The sequence below is a fragment of the Dipodomys ordii genome, unplaced genomic scaffold, assembly GCF_000151885.1.
Source record: "Dipodomys ordii isolate 6190 unplaced genomic scaffold, Dord_2.0 Scaffold113, whole genome shotgun sequence".
In the NCBI taxonomy this organism is placed as follows: domain Eukaryota; kingdom Metazoa; phylum Chordata; class Mammalia; order Rodentia; family Heteromyidae; genus Dipodomys; species Dipodomys ordii.
In genome coordinates, this window is record NW_012267329.1 from 1,388,745 (window position 1) to 1,406,001 (window position 17,257).

A 17,257-nucleotide genomic window follows, 5' to 3' on the forward strand; every position below is an offset into this window, starting at 1 on the left:
GCCAGAAGTGGTGCTGTGGCTCAAGTGGTAGAGCACTAGCCTTGAGCTGAAGAGCTGAGGAACAGCACCCAGGCCCAGAGTTCAGGCCCCATGACTGGCAAAAAAAACAAAACAAAAGAAACAACAACAACAAAAAACTGTCAGAATCTTATATAAAACATCTAGAATTGTTAACAAAATATTTACCTTGATGTGATCTCCCTAAAGCCAACTTTCTTCCCACTATCTTTTTCAAAAAATCACAATACTTCAAATATCCCAAATTGAAAGTGAAAACAGGTTAAAAATTTAGATGTTCTTCTAGATAATTGTTGAGTTGAACTATTTCTCTCCCCAAAAATATGAAGTGTAAATCCCTAGTACCTCAGAATGTGACCTTATTTTTTCTCTATACTGATAATCAAGTTAAGTCTTCCCTGAGGCAGACTCCAAATGGTCTGGGTAGATGAGCCTAAATGGAGAGCACCATGTAAGATGAAGGTGGAGGTACTACATCTACAAGCCTAAGCATGCCGAAGACAGCCAACAAACCTCTAAGAGCTCAGGGAGTGGAATGGAACAGATTCTCCCTTACAAAACCTTAGAAGGAATAGACCCACCAGTACCTTGATCTCAGACTTCTAGACTCCAAAGATGAGAGATAAGAATTCCTGTTGTAATAAGCCAGATGCTGCTTGTTCAAGTCTATAATCTTAGCTACTTAGGAGGCTGAGATCTGAGGATCATGGTTCAAAGCTAGCCAGGGCAGACAAATCTGACTCATCTCTAATTAAGAAGCAAAAATCCAAAAGGGAAGTGTGGTTCAAGTAGTAGAGTACCAGTCTTGAGCACAAAAAGCTAACCAAGATACTGAGTTCAAGCATCAGTACCCCCCCGACACACATATACATATAAAGGATCTCAAAATGATAAATGTTAATCTATTCACATGAAATTTCAATGAAGAAATTTCAATAAATTTGCTGGTTTACTTCTACCAGTGGGAATTGGTCAATACAAATATGTAATTAAAATAGTATGCCTTAATAAGATTATTAAAAATAAAGAAGGAAAATAAGGTAGTAAGAAGAAACAAATAAATTTAACTGATGAATATTAAAATGCTCTATGCTTGTCCAATAGTTTGAGCTAATTTTTTTTTACATGTATTGTTTGAAGAAAGAAAAAAAAAGCTTCTGTTGTTTTAAGCCACTCACTCTGTAGTATTGTTATGGCAGCATAGGTAACTAACATAGCTGTTCTCAAAATCTTTGAGAAATTATCAGTACCAGCCTCAACAGAAAAAAAGGCACAATGGAAAAGGACACAAAACAGCAAAATATTAGCAGTTCTTTTTCTGCACAGCATAATAAAAAAATCTAACTTTCAAATTGCAATGTTATGTAAGAGGGAAGTAGTATTCTCAAAATTAGAGATAAAACATATTCAAAGGCCAAAATGGACCCAGAAGAATTTAAAACAACCCCCTCCTCAACCCAAGCCAGGGATAGAAATCATGTCAATATACAATAGTAATAGCTATGCTTAACAACAAATACTATGTTTTGCATTACATTTCTGGTAATTCATATTTCATTAAAAATTAACCTATAGGCTTCTATTAATTTTGGAGTATTTCTAATTGATGTATCTTCACAAAAATATTGATAATACCATCAAGAACTTCAAGGAAAACTTCCCAGTTGCTGGAAATATTAATATCTTCTTCATAAATATGATAATCCAAAAAGACAGTGCCAGGATTCTTCCATGTTTTTTTTCTTAGACGAAACCTACAAACGTAACACAGTTGGTTACTTTGATTTGAAATTCTTAATTTAAAAAATTGATATTAATTTGATAATGAGGGAAAATAAACTAAGTAATAGTTGAATGGTATTAATTAACTTTTGGAGGAAAAAATCCAGAAGTAATATTCCCAGCACTTCAAATTTTGTAATCTCCATAGGAAATTCAAACAGAATTTTAATGTTGCTTAATCCCCACTATTCTTACAAAAATTCTGAATAGTACAAAAATTTAATTCTTCTAGGATTAGAAAATCATACCAATCTGTATCAACTGACCATACATTCTTCACAGTCTGATAACATTGTAATTTTACTTTACCTGTCAATACTGAGCTCTAAGCCACATTGCTCCCTGAGTTGAGGAACTAATTCCTCTTTTGATTGCCGTACAGTCATTCCTTTAGCAAAAACAGCATCTAGCAGAAACTTGCATGGCTGGGAATATAAATATAAATAATGAGAGCTTGAATTACACATTAAAGTTAGAATTAAGATGACTTCTATCTACTTTTTACAATGTGACAATAAAGGCCTAAGTTTAGGAGTCTATCTTCTATTTTTGAATCTTAGCCCTCTTATGAGCTCAGCTTGGGCAAGTTCTCTCAACTATAAATTGAGGTCAGTAACTTCCTCTATGTCAGTGTAAAGATTAATTAGGATAATTCATTTGTAGTTCCTTTCTTATAATAAAATGAACGCTGGCATTCTAACACTTGAGCCAGCCTCCAGTTCTAAATAATCACAATTTAGAAAATAAAATGAATCCCCCTCCCGCCTCCCATGTGTGTGTGTGTGTGTGTGTGTGCATTGGTCCTGGGGCTTGAACTTAGGGCATAGAGCTGTCCCTAAGATTTCTTACTCAAGGCTAGCAAGCTAACACTTGAGCCACAGATCCATTTTTGGCTTTTTGGTGGTTAATTCGAAATAGGAATCTCATAGACTTTCCTACCTGAGCTGGAATCTCAATCCTCAGGTTTCAGCCTTCAGAGTAGCTAGGATTACAGGCACAAGCCACCAGTGGGAGGCAATGAATCACTTTGATAAATTAAAATCAGAGAAATGATACTAAATTTCCAAACATGTTGTCTCAAAAAGAGACACACTACTTACTCACAAGCACCAAATTCATAAGAAACATGTAAGATAATGACTGTATGGGTCAGAAATAAGTGGTATGATAGGTGCTTGATAAACCATCTGTTGAGCTGGACACTAATGGCTCACGCCTAGAATCCTAGTGATCCTGAGGCTGAGATCTGAGGATTATAGTTCAAACCCAGCTGGGCAGACAAAGCTGAGTTTCTTTCTTTCTTTTTTTTTTTTTGGTCCGGTCGTGGGGCCTGAACTCTGGGCCTGGGCGCTATCCCTCAGCTCTTTAGCTCAAGGCTCGCTCTACCACTTGAGCCACAGCACCACTGCCGCTTTTTGCTTATGTGGTGCTGAGGAATCGAACCCAGGGCCTCAGGCATGCAAGGCAAGCGCTCTACCACTGAGCCACCTTCCCAGCCCAAAGCTGAGTTTCTTATCTCCAATTAACCAGCAAAAAGTAAGAAGTAAAGATGAGGTCTAGCTTTGAGTGAAAAAGCCAAGTTGAGAGTGTGAGGATCAGAGTGTGAGGCTTCAGTATGAGCATATAAAAAATTATTTTTCAGTTAGTACACCATCGTAATGAGAGGGTTCTGAGGTGATTTTGGACACACACAGTACTTACACACTCTGTACTAATCGGTTTCATTGAAAGTAGCATTATATGTTAATTCCAAGGAAACAACTGATCTCTTTCAAAACAGGAAGCTTTTGCCTCATTCCAGCTCTGAAGGAACACTTTAGAGTAGGGAAAAACAATGGCTAGAGGGTCAAATTCATGATTACCTGTTTTTGCAAGTAAAACTTTATTGAGATACAGGCATTTCCTCTGGTTTACATGTTGTCTACAGCTACAATTGTGCTACAATGACAGAACTGAATAATGGCAGCAAAGACAATATGATTTGCAAAAAGAAATAATACTAACAAGAGACTAGTAAAAAACCCACAAATTACTATTGTATTTAGTTAGCTACGATAAAAATCCTTGTAATACCTTTAGATGCATTACTCACCTCTTGTTCATTGACTAAAAGCTGGTACACTTTAACTCTGTATTCTCCTTTTTTAAGTGCTCTCCCCAGTCTAATTGTGATCTATAAATTAAAAAAATTGTTTTAGATGGACTTTCTCAGCAGAACAACTTTCTCATGCCATTATTTGTTTTTGTTTTCCAAATCCCCTAGATTAAGGGCCCTCAGAGAAGGGATGTCTTTTACCTCTGAATCCCCAGCACCTACAACTGTAACTGACACACACAGTATTTAACAACTGTTTGCTGGACGAAGAAAAACAATCCAAACATCCCAAATAACCATTAGCCATCAAGTTATTTCCCATCATAGTGTAAGCTAGCTTTTAAAGCACTCTAATTGTGTAAAGATTAATCAACCTTATTGTCATCTGAAAATGATGAAAGCGTTTCATTCAGTCGGACGCTCTCAAACTCCTGGTTGCTGGCATACACTCGAAAGACCTTGAAGTGAGAGGACAAAACTCCAACAAAGGGCTCTAAATGTTGCTTGAAAGCTGCCAGAGTAATTCTTTTATCAACATGCACCATCAACCCTAAGACAAAACAAACAAAACATGAACATGGAGAAGAAAATTTTCAGTGTAAACAGTACAAACCATATCTTTTATTATACTGTACAAAGGAAATATTCCTTTTGTGTTAGATTTTAACTCAGCTGGCTCCTCTTTTGGCAATGCCAAATACAAGAGCCACCATGCTACCTCAACTTGTCCTTCTTCTACAAGAAGGTCATGTTTTTCCATAAAATCTACATCAAATACCAAGAATGATACTGGTTTACATTTTCATATTATCTCAACTTGTGGGTTGAGTTGTTCCAAATGGGTCTTTCAAATAAATTAATGTTCATTTTTCCTGGTTATATATAGAAAATATTATCAAATGATTAACAGAAAATATGATCAGTATGAATTAGAAGGAATATATGAAGTGAGGAATTTTGTTTACTGTAAACCTTTAAGCTGAATTTTTTATTTAAAAGTTCTATTTCTAAACTTTAAGAAATGCCCTAAATGTTAACAATCTAGCCTTTGGCAAATAAGCTTTGATTAATGCTATGCATTGAGGTACTGAATTTCTTGAAAGAAGAGTGTAATCGAAAAATTGCTTGACTGAAAATCAAAAGCCTATGGATTGAATTTCAGCTCTGCCACTTTAGTCTGACAAATATTTGTATGTAGAACATCTATTCTGAGCCTCAAATTATCTCACAGGATCCTAACAATCAGTCTCAGACTTAAAACAGGTACAGTTATTTCTAATAGTACCATTCTCATTTTGGTTTCTCTCCTAATCTCTAGTAGTGACGTGTCACAGAAAGACACAAATGTTTAAATCACTGATATAGTCCAATGTGGAGCTTGGCACTAAGTAAGTAGAAGACCTGTCCTGAATTTACTTCTGGCTCTTCTCTATATACTGGATTTGGGACTGGGACTTAGTAATTTCTCTGTACTTGGTACTTTTACAGTTATGTGAATAATAGTATTTACACTTCCTCATGTGTGCTTGTGTGTGTGTGTGTAAATGCTTCGTAGTCTTGGCAAAAAGCATTAGTTCAATCTATTGGCTATATTTATTTTAGTGCTTTAGAGATGAATAATATACCAATTACTCTACCTCTAAAAACGGAAACATTCCATCTCTTTAGAATTCAACCTCAAAATGTCTTAAGACCTCTCCTTTCTCTTATGTATTTTCTTGAATTAGGTGAATCGAAGTTGAACAAAGACATTTCAATATAAATGCACTACAACTGCTATTTTCCTACCCTGGCCTTTCTGTTGGCACACTCTACCTACAGATGGCAACTAGAACACAACAGGACAGGACAGTCTAAAATTACTCCAACGTAATTCTGATCCTGCAGTGTGTACATGTTAAGTGTGTGTACTTATCACATATGCTCTGCATAGTCAATTCTTGTTATTCAATTCTTATGTCTACTAATACCAGCCATTTCATCTCTGTAAGCAACCCAAGCTTCTACAAGCTTTTCCAGGACCCACTTTCTGGTCACTGAGGAGTATGATAAGTGAGGAAAGACTGCTAAAAAAAAAAAAAAAACAGTTGCTGGCTAGTATCCCTTCTATCTCCAAACCAGTTTGTAAACATGAGCATTTTCCAGGGATTTTCTGTCTTCTTTGTGGTTTCTGAAAGCCTAAATAGTTTATCTTCATCACTGTGGTTTACTATGCTTATAATGAACACTAGTAAATTAACCTAGTATGAATTTTCAGAAGAGGTTAAACTGGCCAATGATCTCCCTGTTAAGGATTTTATTAACTATCATGACATAGAATTAAGACCTTACAACTATAATTCTGAGTATTCTTACTGAATTTTGACAATCCTGTCAAAACTTTTAGCATACCATTCTAAAATAAACTAAAAGAAATGTCTGATCTTTTCCTAAGAGGAGCTATTTTTCACTTTTCCAGTATTTCTGACGTTTGAGTATGGTAAGAAAGCACAATAGCCACTGGTTACTTACTTTACTAAGATATGAAGAGGGGGCAGTGGAGGCAGCTATGGAGTGAGTGGAGGCTTACCAGCAAAATATCAGAGTGGAATCCTAGTAGTAGACCTACTAGCTGTTTGACCTCAAACTATTTAGCCTATTACATCTCCAAAGAAAAATGTTTAACACAACCAATGTCTCTAAGCTGTTAAAATAATGCACAGTAATAAGCCAGAGAGGCAAAAGCTCCATGGAAGCATAAACCATTACTACAATTTCTGACTTCCCAATGCACATTTCACTTTTGCATTTCTATAAGTGTATGAATGTTTATAAATGTATGGATGGACTAGTTAAAAAATACTGATGTGCCTTAACTACTGATTTAATTCTGCTATTCTACTAATTTTCCTTTCCTTTTTGGTGGCACTAGAGTTTTGAATTCAGGGCTTCATACTTGCTAGGCAGATAGTTTACTACTTGAGTCACACCCCCCCATCCTTTTCTAAACTTTAGTTATTTTTCAGGTAGGGTCTGTGCTTTTGTTCATGGCTGGCCCCAGACCATGATCCTCTTACTATGATACCCCTGTAGCTTGGATTAGCAACTCACTACTCTGCCCAGCTTATTGGTTGAGATGGAAGAAGGGTATCTTTTTTGTTTGAATTGTCCTTAAACCACAGTCCTCCCAATCTCTTATCTCCTGAGTAACCTGTAAATAGGCATGATGCTTCTATGCATAGCCCTTTACCACTTTCTTTTAAATGACAGACTTCCGAGACTACAGGCATCACCGCACTTTTTTCCTTCCCAGTACTGGGTGGAGGGGGGGCAAAGGGGGGAGGGAGAGGAGCTTGAACTTTGGGCCTTATCTATGACTTCTTTAGTCATAGCTGGCATTCTCACACTTGAGCCATAACTTAACCATAACATGGTGATAAGAATCTCTTGGATTTGTCTATCCAGGCTAGTTTTGAACCTTGATTCTGAGATTTAAGACTCTTGCATGCTAGAATTATAGTTTTGAGTCACAAAAAGCTTGGCAGCACTTTTTTTTTTTAAAAGGCAACACTCTTACAAACCAAAAGTGGTTGGCTATATATCTATTCTCCATTAGAGATACCTTAGTATCTCAGTCATCTCTATTTCTAATACCTACATAGGATCTGGCACCTAGAATAGATTAGGAAAAAATTTGGTGTGTGGATGAAGGGAAGATGAAATGTACAGTTCTTTTCCAAATGTATCAGGAGCATTTGCACTCAGAGTCCTTAAATTCTATAACTAGTCTTAATTTTTACTATCTACATATGCACTTTTGGCCAGGTCACCATCCCTTAGTTTCACTTTCCTTATCTGTTAAATAATTTTACTAGTTTTGCTTCATTGATTTCAGAGAAGCTTTGAGAATAAGCATTTTGATGACTAAAAATGAGGAAAAATTATAATACTTCTTAAAGAACAATAGAAAGTATTTCACTTTTCGGCTATTTCCCTTTTATACTTAAAAATTTGTCTCTCCTATTGTATAATTAGTTCTTTTTTGAGAACTAGGTTTGAAGTTCTCTAAGTTCTTTTCAGAAGTTCTTTCTGAACGTCCCATATGTCATAATACTGGTATGATTTTGCTACCATTGTTTGTCAGAAATGCCCACATTAACAAATCTCTTCCATCTTTTTTATATTTATGCAATTCATAACTTCTAGTTTTTATGGTGCCTGGTATTTCAAAGTAAAAATTAAAAAGGATAGGAGTGGCAAAGTGCATGACAATATCTAAAAGGCTCTGGGTTTGAGCTTTAGCAGCACATAGACATGCAACAAAATAAAAAAATCAACAATGCTTGATAGGAAATGACTCATTACCTTGCTCATATAACTGTAACCCCTCTGTACAGTATCTTTACAATAAAAATATATACATTAAGAACAAAAAAATTAAAAAACCTACACCAAATCAAGATAAATGAAACCACTAAAACAGAACCCAAAGTAAAAACTGATTACTAACTTTTTAGGAATGTTGTTGTTTGTAACTGGGGGATGGAAGAGGGATGCACAAAAAAAATTTTCCCAATGAGGCTCCAAATATATAATTTTTTAAAGCATCTGGACTTTTGTAGAAGAGGATATATTACTTTTTAAGCTATTCCTCAGTTTTACATTATAGTAAAATTCTTTCCTAACATTGAATTTTATTATTTTTTTACTACTTGTTTCAACACAGTCTGATACAATTATTGTCTAATGTACTGAAAAGGCTAAGAATACTGTTTACCATAACTTTAATGGAAAGAAAAGGCAATTCTTTCATAGTCCAGAAAGTTAGAGTCATAGAACTAAGTGCCTAATTCTTTCCTTCTTTTTTTTTATTTTTAAATGGGATAGCTAAAGACCTACTGCCTAACTAAAATCTCAAAGCGAGGGGAAAAAAAATGTTTCAAGGAGCCCTTTCCCTCTGAAGTACATACATTTGTGTCCTTCCCCAGAACCTTCGTCTGCAGCATAAGGGTCTGCTTTGAAATACATGTACTGCATTTCTCCCCTACTCTTGCCACTCTCATCATATTCACTATCAGTTCCAGAGTCTTCTTCTGCTGTATCCCATGTCTCCTTTTTTCCTTCATTTGCTTTAGTTCTTCTACTACTTGTGATACTGTGAGAATCAAGACCATTAGCCAAAGGGATCTGAGCGCTATCTGCATTGCACAAAGTATCACTGCTATGGCTGGAGCTAAGGATATCACTGTCCACTGAACTTGTACTCCTGTCATTATTCACATCTGAGTCTGACCGTTCTTCAGATTGAAAATTTTCTGGGTCAGAAGTTTGAATGTGCTGCTCAAGTTCTCTGTTATCCACAGATGTTGAAGAGTCCCTCTCATTGAGAGGTGATTCAATGTTCTCAAAGTCACTTGTCTCAGTGCTTTTGCTGCTGTCCCCATTGTCTCCATCCTGTTGCTGCTGCAGCGACAAGCTTTTGAGTTTTTCAGTGCTTTCTTCTAGAATAGCTTCCACAGACTTTAAGCTTCCTACAGGTCCTTTCACTCTTTCACAGTCATCATCCACATTACCAGAATCCCCTCCAGCTTTCTGGTATGCTGTCCTTTTAGAGTATGATCCTGGAGATTGTTCAGGTAGCAAAACAAATAACCTGATTGTATTTGCATGTCGATCCAGGAGTTTCCATAAATGAGAATCTGTAAAGGCCACTTGGTAATCCAAGGTCTCAGAACTTTCAACAAATACCTAAAATAGTAAGTCAAAGAGTCATTTTAGATCCACTAATTTTACTGATACTGTCATTTATCATGGGAATAACACCCCATGAACATGACAAATACAGCACACCCAGCAAGATTTTGATGATGAAGTTTCTAAAGACCACTACAATTTAGTCTTTGTATCTAAATAAAACAAATATTAAGAATCATGCTTTTGCAACTAGCCATAAAACTATACGAAGAGCAGATGGGCAGACATGGATAGACTGAAAGATGTAAGTTGTTTACTGGGCTGCTTTTTCAGAAAGTCTTTTTTATTATACATGTTGCCTTTTAGAAATTCAAAGTTTAGCATGGATATCTCTTTCTCTCACTTTCTCTATCTCCTGTCTGTCTAGAAAAGAGAGAGAACATAAAGACATCTTGGCAAAGGTGTTTTTTTACAAAAAGGCTTAACTATCATCTAACCGATGTTTAAATTTCCCTGATTATCTTATACATTCTCCTGTTTCATATTTGCTTGTTTGCTTCCTTGAAACTTTATTATGAAACCAAGTACTTTGCCCATTAAATTTATAATCCAGCCTTTGATGCCTAATTTTTTTTAGATATATAGTTAAGTTTTTAAAAAAACAGTTCTTATCCTGAGCTGAGTGCTGGTGGCTCTTCCTGTAATCCTAACTATTTGAGAGGATGAGATCTGAGGATCACAGTTCGAAGCCAGTGCAGGCAGGAACTCTCTCTCTCTCTCCCCCTTCTCCCCTCTCTCTCACAAACACACACACACACACAAGCAGAAAACAAATGCAAACAGAAATCAGTCTTAACCTGAAGAAATTTATATTCACGTTATTTATAAGTGAAGTGATATGAAACAGAAAATTTTACAAATAATCTTTGGGGTGGGTAAATATAGGAAAATCAAGAATTAACATATAGAAGCTGAGTGACAGTGACTGGGAGGGTCATGTATATAATTCTATTTTTACATATGTGTGAAATTTTCCATAGTAAAGCTTTTGTTTTCTGATTTTTTGTGGAACTATGATTGAACTGAGGGCCTTGTGCTTGGGCTGTATCACTTGACCCACACACTAATTCCAATAAAAGGACTGAATGCAAAATGAAATACATATAACATAAATTCCACATAAACAATGCTATTATTTAGTAAATGCTACAAACAGAGACTGCTAATCGTTTTTTTTAAAGGTTAATTCCTTCTGCATGCTTCACCCTAATGTAGTGTTAGAAAGATGTGAGGTTTTGATGATACACATGCACACACAAATATCACATCCAAAAGCTGATTACAAGAAACTTTTGGTGAATGAAAATTGCAGAGTAGGATTTGAAAATAATTCCAGAGAAGGTTAAATGAGGTAAAAGACTAAGGTGCACTAAAATGAATAAGCCTGGAAAAAGTGTTAAGAAAAAGATAGCTAACAAGGAAAATTCTGGATACCGTCTATCTACAGGTAAGCCAATGACATTAGGAATAAACCCATATGACAAATAGAATATAGAACATGAAGACAAAGCAGGAAGATCAGCATGAGATAAATGAGTGGCAAAGGGAGTAACACTGGTTCAACCAAGACAATCATTTTCTCTGAACTAGAGATGCCTCTGATTCTCAGTGCAGATACTTGTTTCATGAAAAAGTTTAAGGACAAAACTTCATAATCATAATCATTGTGGGTAGATACAGTCACAAAAGCTTCACCAAAGGGGCAGGATAATCTGGGGCTTTACCAACAGCCTATGGAGAGGAAATGTAGCATTTCAAGTGATGGTACACAAAAGCAAAGAAGAGAAATGATAAAACCGATTTAGAGGAAAGAAGATGGCTGATTTAACCTGAATATAATATAAGGTAGTTATGGCGAGGATACATGCAAATAGCTCTAGAAGGCAGGCTTATAATGCCAAACTTAATTTCATAATTTATCAAAGCATAGAAAACAGCCATGAAAATAGAAAGATGTACCTTGTTACTTCTAAAGAAACCTTCAGCTTTCAGGGTTTTACTGGGCACACCAAGAAGACGTAAATCATTATAGCAGCGTTCCAGCACTATTCTCATTGTTTCAACAGGTAAATGAACAACCTACAAGTAAAACAATTTAATAAATAAGCACTCTTTGGAAAGTTATTCTACTTGACTCAGGAATACAGGAAAAGAAAAATTGCAAAGTTCTTAAAAGCATCAGAAAACAGGGACCTGGGATTAATGTCCAACCATGGAAAATTTTGAAAGAAAATAAAGAGAAAAATGTTAGTAGAATTTTTAAAACTTGGGGCAATCTAAGGGAAAAATCACTGATCACATCCATTAATTATGCTGTAATTTAGGTGAACAAAGTATAACTTTTAAATGTATGCATTTACTAGATTTCTCATTGAAATTCCTATTCCTCTCAAACTTGCCAGACAAGCAAGATTTTGAAGGAAATGAGTAACAGATTTTCAGAGCTGATGTCAAACTGACATGGCTTAATAGTGCAACTTTTGACAAACTGTATTCTATGAATAGTTGCCAATACTTATTAAATCAACTTCCTTTGTGCAAAATGAAAAGATTAAATTACTGGTAAATTATTCTAAAATTTTACTGTCTCAATATCTGGGTGTCATTTTATGAATTTCACACAAAATGAGATAAATATAATTTACATTTTTTAAAAATATTTTTTGTTTTTATAAAGGTGATGTACAGAAGGATTAGTTACATAAGTCAGACAGAGTACATTTCTTTTTGGACAATGTCACCACCCTGACCCTCGCTCTCTCCCATTTTTCCCTCCCTTTCCTACCCACAAGTTGTACAGATCATTTTCAACAGTGTTGTATCACTGCTGCATTTCTGCACTGCCCCTCTTACTAATTTATATTTTTAAAAAGCATAACTGTTTTCTATACAAGTAATGACATTAGATATGAATAAGAATTCTTAAGACATCCTAGTAACTAGTTTAAAATGCTGTATTTGCTGATACCCTGTTTGATGACTACACTGATTCTCTAAACATATTTTTCTTCAGGATTATTAACTTCACCAAAGAGGTGATTCATTATTTTCCCATTTCCTATCCCAATACTTTTACTTTGCTCTGAACTAAAAGCATTTTATTTTGGGCATTCACATTTTTTTTAAATGTATAGGACAGTAACTAGTAATAGGACAATAACTAGTAATGATACAATAATAAGTTATATGAAAACCTATCATAAAATATGACCTCATCATTCTGTTTCCTAGATAGCAAAGCGTTACAAACTTGGTAGTTATTGGGGATTGAGCTCAGGATCTCAAGCTTGCTAATCTAGCACTAACACTTGAGCCATGCCCCCAGTCCTTTTGTCTTTAGTATGTTAACTCTGCCAGGGTTGGCCACAATTCTGTGATAACAGGTGTGTGCCATCATACCATTGTTGTTTTAATTTTTTAAACATACTAATAACTGCCAACTTTTTCATACTTCAGAAATGCTTTCCACAAATAGCATTTAAAGGATAAATGGCTGAAAACTGGACTCAAATTCTTGATGTGCAATAACTGAATCATTTCCACTAAACCAAGGAGTTTAGGAATCTTGAAAAAAAATTTTTTATTGTGAGAATACCGTACAGAGGAGTTACAATTACATGGGCAAGATTACGAGTACATTTCTTATCAAGCATTGTTGCCTCCTCGTTGTTTCCCCTTTCCATCCCTTCCCATACTCCTCCCCTCCCCCAACTCGATCCTCCTCCCCTTCCCCCACCAAAATTGTTAAGTTCGTTTTTCGACATAATGACTTGTACATCTCATTGTTGCAATGGGTCCACCTGTATCCCTAGTTAAATGATTTGTTTTTTTCCCTTCCCCTCCACAAATTATACCAACATCAAAAACAGTAAAAGTATGGGTTATACTGTGGGGGAGGGAATCTTGAAAATTTTTGCCTATGCTTGTACATTTAATGTTCTATAGAATGTATGTAGGATCCTGGAAATATATGGAATAATTCTTATTGTTATTATAAAGGTTATATACAGAAGGATTAGTTACATAAGTCAGATAAAAAGTACATTACTTTTGGGACAATGTCACCACCCTGTCCCTCGCTCTCTACCAGTTTTTCCCTCCCATCCCTACCCACAAGTTGTACAGATCATATGTCTGAAATGGGCCAGTTCATTTGTTAATTTGTTCTTTAATGTTTTCTTGCTGAAAAATTTGAACGGGGTCTATGATCTTTATCACTAACATTCATAATATGGCCAATATTTAACTCATTAACTTCTGGGTCAAATCTGCTTCCCTATTCATTCCTTTATTGCTTTTAATATCTTGCTAGCTTTCTATTATCCACATTTGAAAACTCTCAGGTTTATCTGTGTTTCTGTTACATTTGCCAGTTACATGTCCTGCAGAGCCCGGTTATAAAGGCACTCTCACAGTTTATTCCATATCTCATTTCTAACCATGTACTTGAATTATTTTGGCAGCTTCCTCTTCTCTACTCCCGACTCCTTCTCAATGCTTCTGCAATGCCAGTCTAGGATCACTGTACTTACTATACTGTAACACACATCTGATCATACCACTATGGAACTCGAGAAAAAAACAAAAATCTACTGTGTGGAAGGGGTGCAGTGGCTCAAAGTGGTAAAGTGTTAGTCTTAAACAAAAGCTCAGAGACAGTGCCTAGGCCCCAAGTTCAAGCTCCAGGACCAACAACAACAAAAAAAGTATATGAAAAGAAATAAGCATAACACAAGAAAACATTTAAAAAATTTATTTCTTACGCCTGCACCAAAAGAAAAAAAAGAATTCAATTTTTGTGTTTAGTGTTTAAAGAACTATATGAAATAAACAATTTATACCTCCAGGTGTGATCCAGCTAAGGCTAACTCAATGTCCTGTGCACTGCCCTCACACACTGTCCCCTCCATGTTTTGCTCAACCTGTTTCTTCTACTTAAGTGTCCTATTCTACTATGGTTTTATCTTAATTACTGCCTTCTTAGAGCCAACATCTTACTTAAAACCACCCTATAGTACCGCATAATAGCAGACAATCAAACTTACCTTTGAAATCAGTTGTTTGAACTCAGAAACTGTCTGATTTAAGTAAGCCCGAACAGTTATAGGAGCATCTACAGTCTCTGCCTTCAGATCAACAGCATGAACTTTCACCATCACTTCTATCACATTAGAAGACATAAAAAGATAATTGGAGGTTATTTTTGAAATGCATTACATGTGAGCTTTACAGTTTTCATATTTTTAAGATGCCAAAGACATTACTTTCTAATTTTTCAATACAATAGGTGTGTATTATATATATTAACATATTATGAACTATGCTATAACTTATCACAACACAAACATAAACATGAAAATGAATAAAAAGTTCTCCCAGATCTTAAAAAATAAAATACAAATAACGAGACGGGAAGGTGGCTTAGTGGTAGAGTGTTTGCCTTGTATGCATGAGGCCCTAGGTTTGATTTCTTAGCACCATAAGAGCAGGAAAAGCCAGAAGTGGTGCTGTGGCACAAGTGGTAGACCACTAGCCTTGAGCTGAAGAGCTGAGGGACAACACCCAGGCCCAGAGTTCAGGCCCCATAGCCTCAAAAAAAAAAAAAAAAGCAAATAGTAACTTCCATTAAGCATTACTTTTGACCTATGCAATACAGATTATAAAAAAATACAATATTTTGTCTCTTTCTAAAATGTAATACTTTCAAATTTATGAAGCATATTAAAAATACAAGTCAAAAGCTTAGTGGCTTTTTGGCTAGGATCAAGTATAACATAAAAAATGAAAGAAACAAATACAGACCAAAGTCACTACACTAAATAAACATTAAACAAGTACTAGATGATATATATAATCCAAATTGCTTTTAAACAACACTCACCAAATCATTTAGGATTTTGCACATAATAAGGTTTCTTTACTTCAACTAATACTCGGTGTTTTGGTTTTTTTAAAAATACTAATACGGTTTATGTCCTCCCCCCACTCCCAGCTCTGACCAGGACTTGAACTTGGTATCTACTGCTTTCACTCACTGGCTGGTGCTCAACCACTTACGCCATGTCCCCAACCTCTCATGGTTTTGTTTTTTAAACTTGAATACTTCACATTACAATTTAATCTTACCTTCTCATCTTGGTTTTTTTTTTTTGGTTATCAATAGTAAGTTTATTGATTCCTATCTTTAAAAAGTCTAGAGCTCCAAGAAATAGAAACATGGGGTTTTTTTGGTGGTGGTGGTATGGTATTGTTGTTTGGGCTTGCCTCCCTTTCTCTCCCCTCAACCCTGCTTTTTGGGGGACCAGGAAAAGGAGGAAGGCACAGAAATGGAAGAGTGAATACATCTAGTCATGGTATTCAGTATATGCTATGTCGGCTCTTCAGTTTGCTGCTGTTGTTGTTTTAAGAGATTATATTTATTAGACAACTTTGCTCTTTAAAAAAGGAATGATCAAATGATCTTCAAGTACTGTAATTTTGTTTCATCCTCTTGTATTCATTGTGTCAATCCTCAGTTTTCCTCTTGTGTTACAAACCTAACTGACAATATTTTAAGATCTTGATACTTAATGAAATTAGGTCTTACAACTCATAGCCACATTTAGAAGTTTTTCAATGGCTTTACTGTAGATTTTTGTGCTTTTTTATATATGTATTTTATTTATTTATTCAGTCAGTCAGTCAGTCATTTCTATCTGTCCTTCAAAGAGACTCTAATGAAAAGAGCAGGGTCTGCCATATGCAGGTGACTCATGCCTTTCTTTAATCCTAGCTATTCAGAGGCTAAGATCTGAGGAACATGGTTCGAAGCCAACCCAGGCAATAAAGTCTTTAAGACTCATTTTCACTTAATCGGCAAAACAGCCCCAAGTGGAACTGTGGCTCAGGTGGTAGAGCACTGACCTTGAGCAAGAAAGCACAGGGACTGTGTTCAAGGCCCAGGATGGGCACAAAAACAACAACAAAACAAACAAAACAAACCATGGTCTGACTAAAACAAACACTATAGGTTTTCGTAAATAAATTTTCCCATGCAAAATGTAGGCCAGCTTCTTGGAAGAATATATTTAATATTTAAAAAGAAGAATGTTCATAAAATAAGGAAACAAAAGTAGATAACTGAATTCTGATTTATCACTGATGCAAGGGACTTAAAGTCAATGTACAAGAGAAAAATTTTGTAAAATTATTTAAGTATTTGGATTTGCCCTCTATTAATTACACATAGTGATTAGTAGAAAACTCTGGATATGAGAATATATATGGATATAACTGTCTCTAGGGATTATTCTTGGGAAACTAAGAAACTGGCACTTTGCTTTCTAAGTCAATTTTAAATAAAAGTTTCAAATACACTGAGTCAATGGCACACTGACAAAGCTCCTGGGACGACAGAAGTGGTGGACTGAGAAATTTAAAACACTGACAATGATATTCCCTATATATATAGATATATAGGATATAGGATATAGAAGATCCTCCCATCAACAGATAACTCCAGGTATTTACAGGATTATTCAGTACTGAATGAAGAAATATCAACCTAAAGACTATGAGCTAGAAAAGATATTCTAGCAAATAACTAGTTGTTATTGTGTACAGCTCTTTGAAAATAATAGACCTAATTCC

General features: G+C 35.5%; 1 protein-coding gene across 2 annotated transcripts in view; it reads right to left on the reverse strand.

Moving 5' to 3' along the window:
* Usp47 (ubiquitin specific peptidase 47) overlaps positions 1-17,257 on the reverse strand; it is a 96,038-nt gene that overhangs the window by 5,980 nt on the left and 72,801 nt on the right. For both annotated transcript variants that reach the window (XM_013028775.1, XM_013028774.1), the window contains 7 exons: positions 14,674-14,789; positions 11,588-11,707; positions 8,845-9,622; positions 4,270-4,445; positions 3,893-3,973; positions 2,110-2,225; positions 1,654-1,772 (listed from right to left, as the gene is read on the reverse strand). In XM_013028775.1, the coding sequence (XP_012884229.1) occupies positions 1,654-1,772; positions 2,110-2,225; positions 3,893-3,973; positions 4,270-4,445; positions 8,845-9,622; positions 11,588-11,707; positions 14,674-14,789 (1,506 nt within the window). The remainder of the gene's footprint in view (positions 1-1,653; positions 1,773-2,109; positions 2,226-3,892; positions 3,974-4,269; positions 4,446-8,844; positions 9,623-11,587; positions 11,708-14,673; positions 14,790-17,257) is intronic.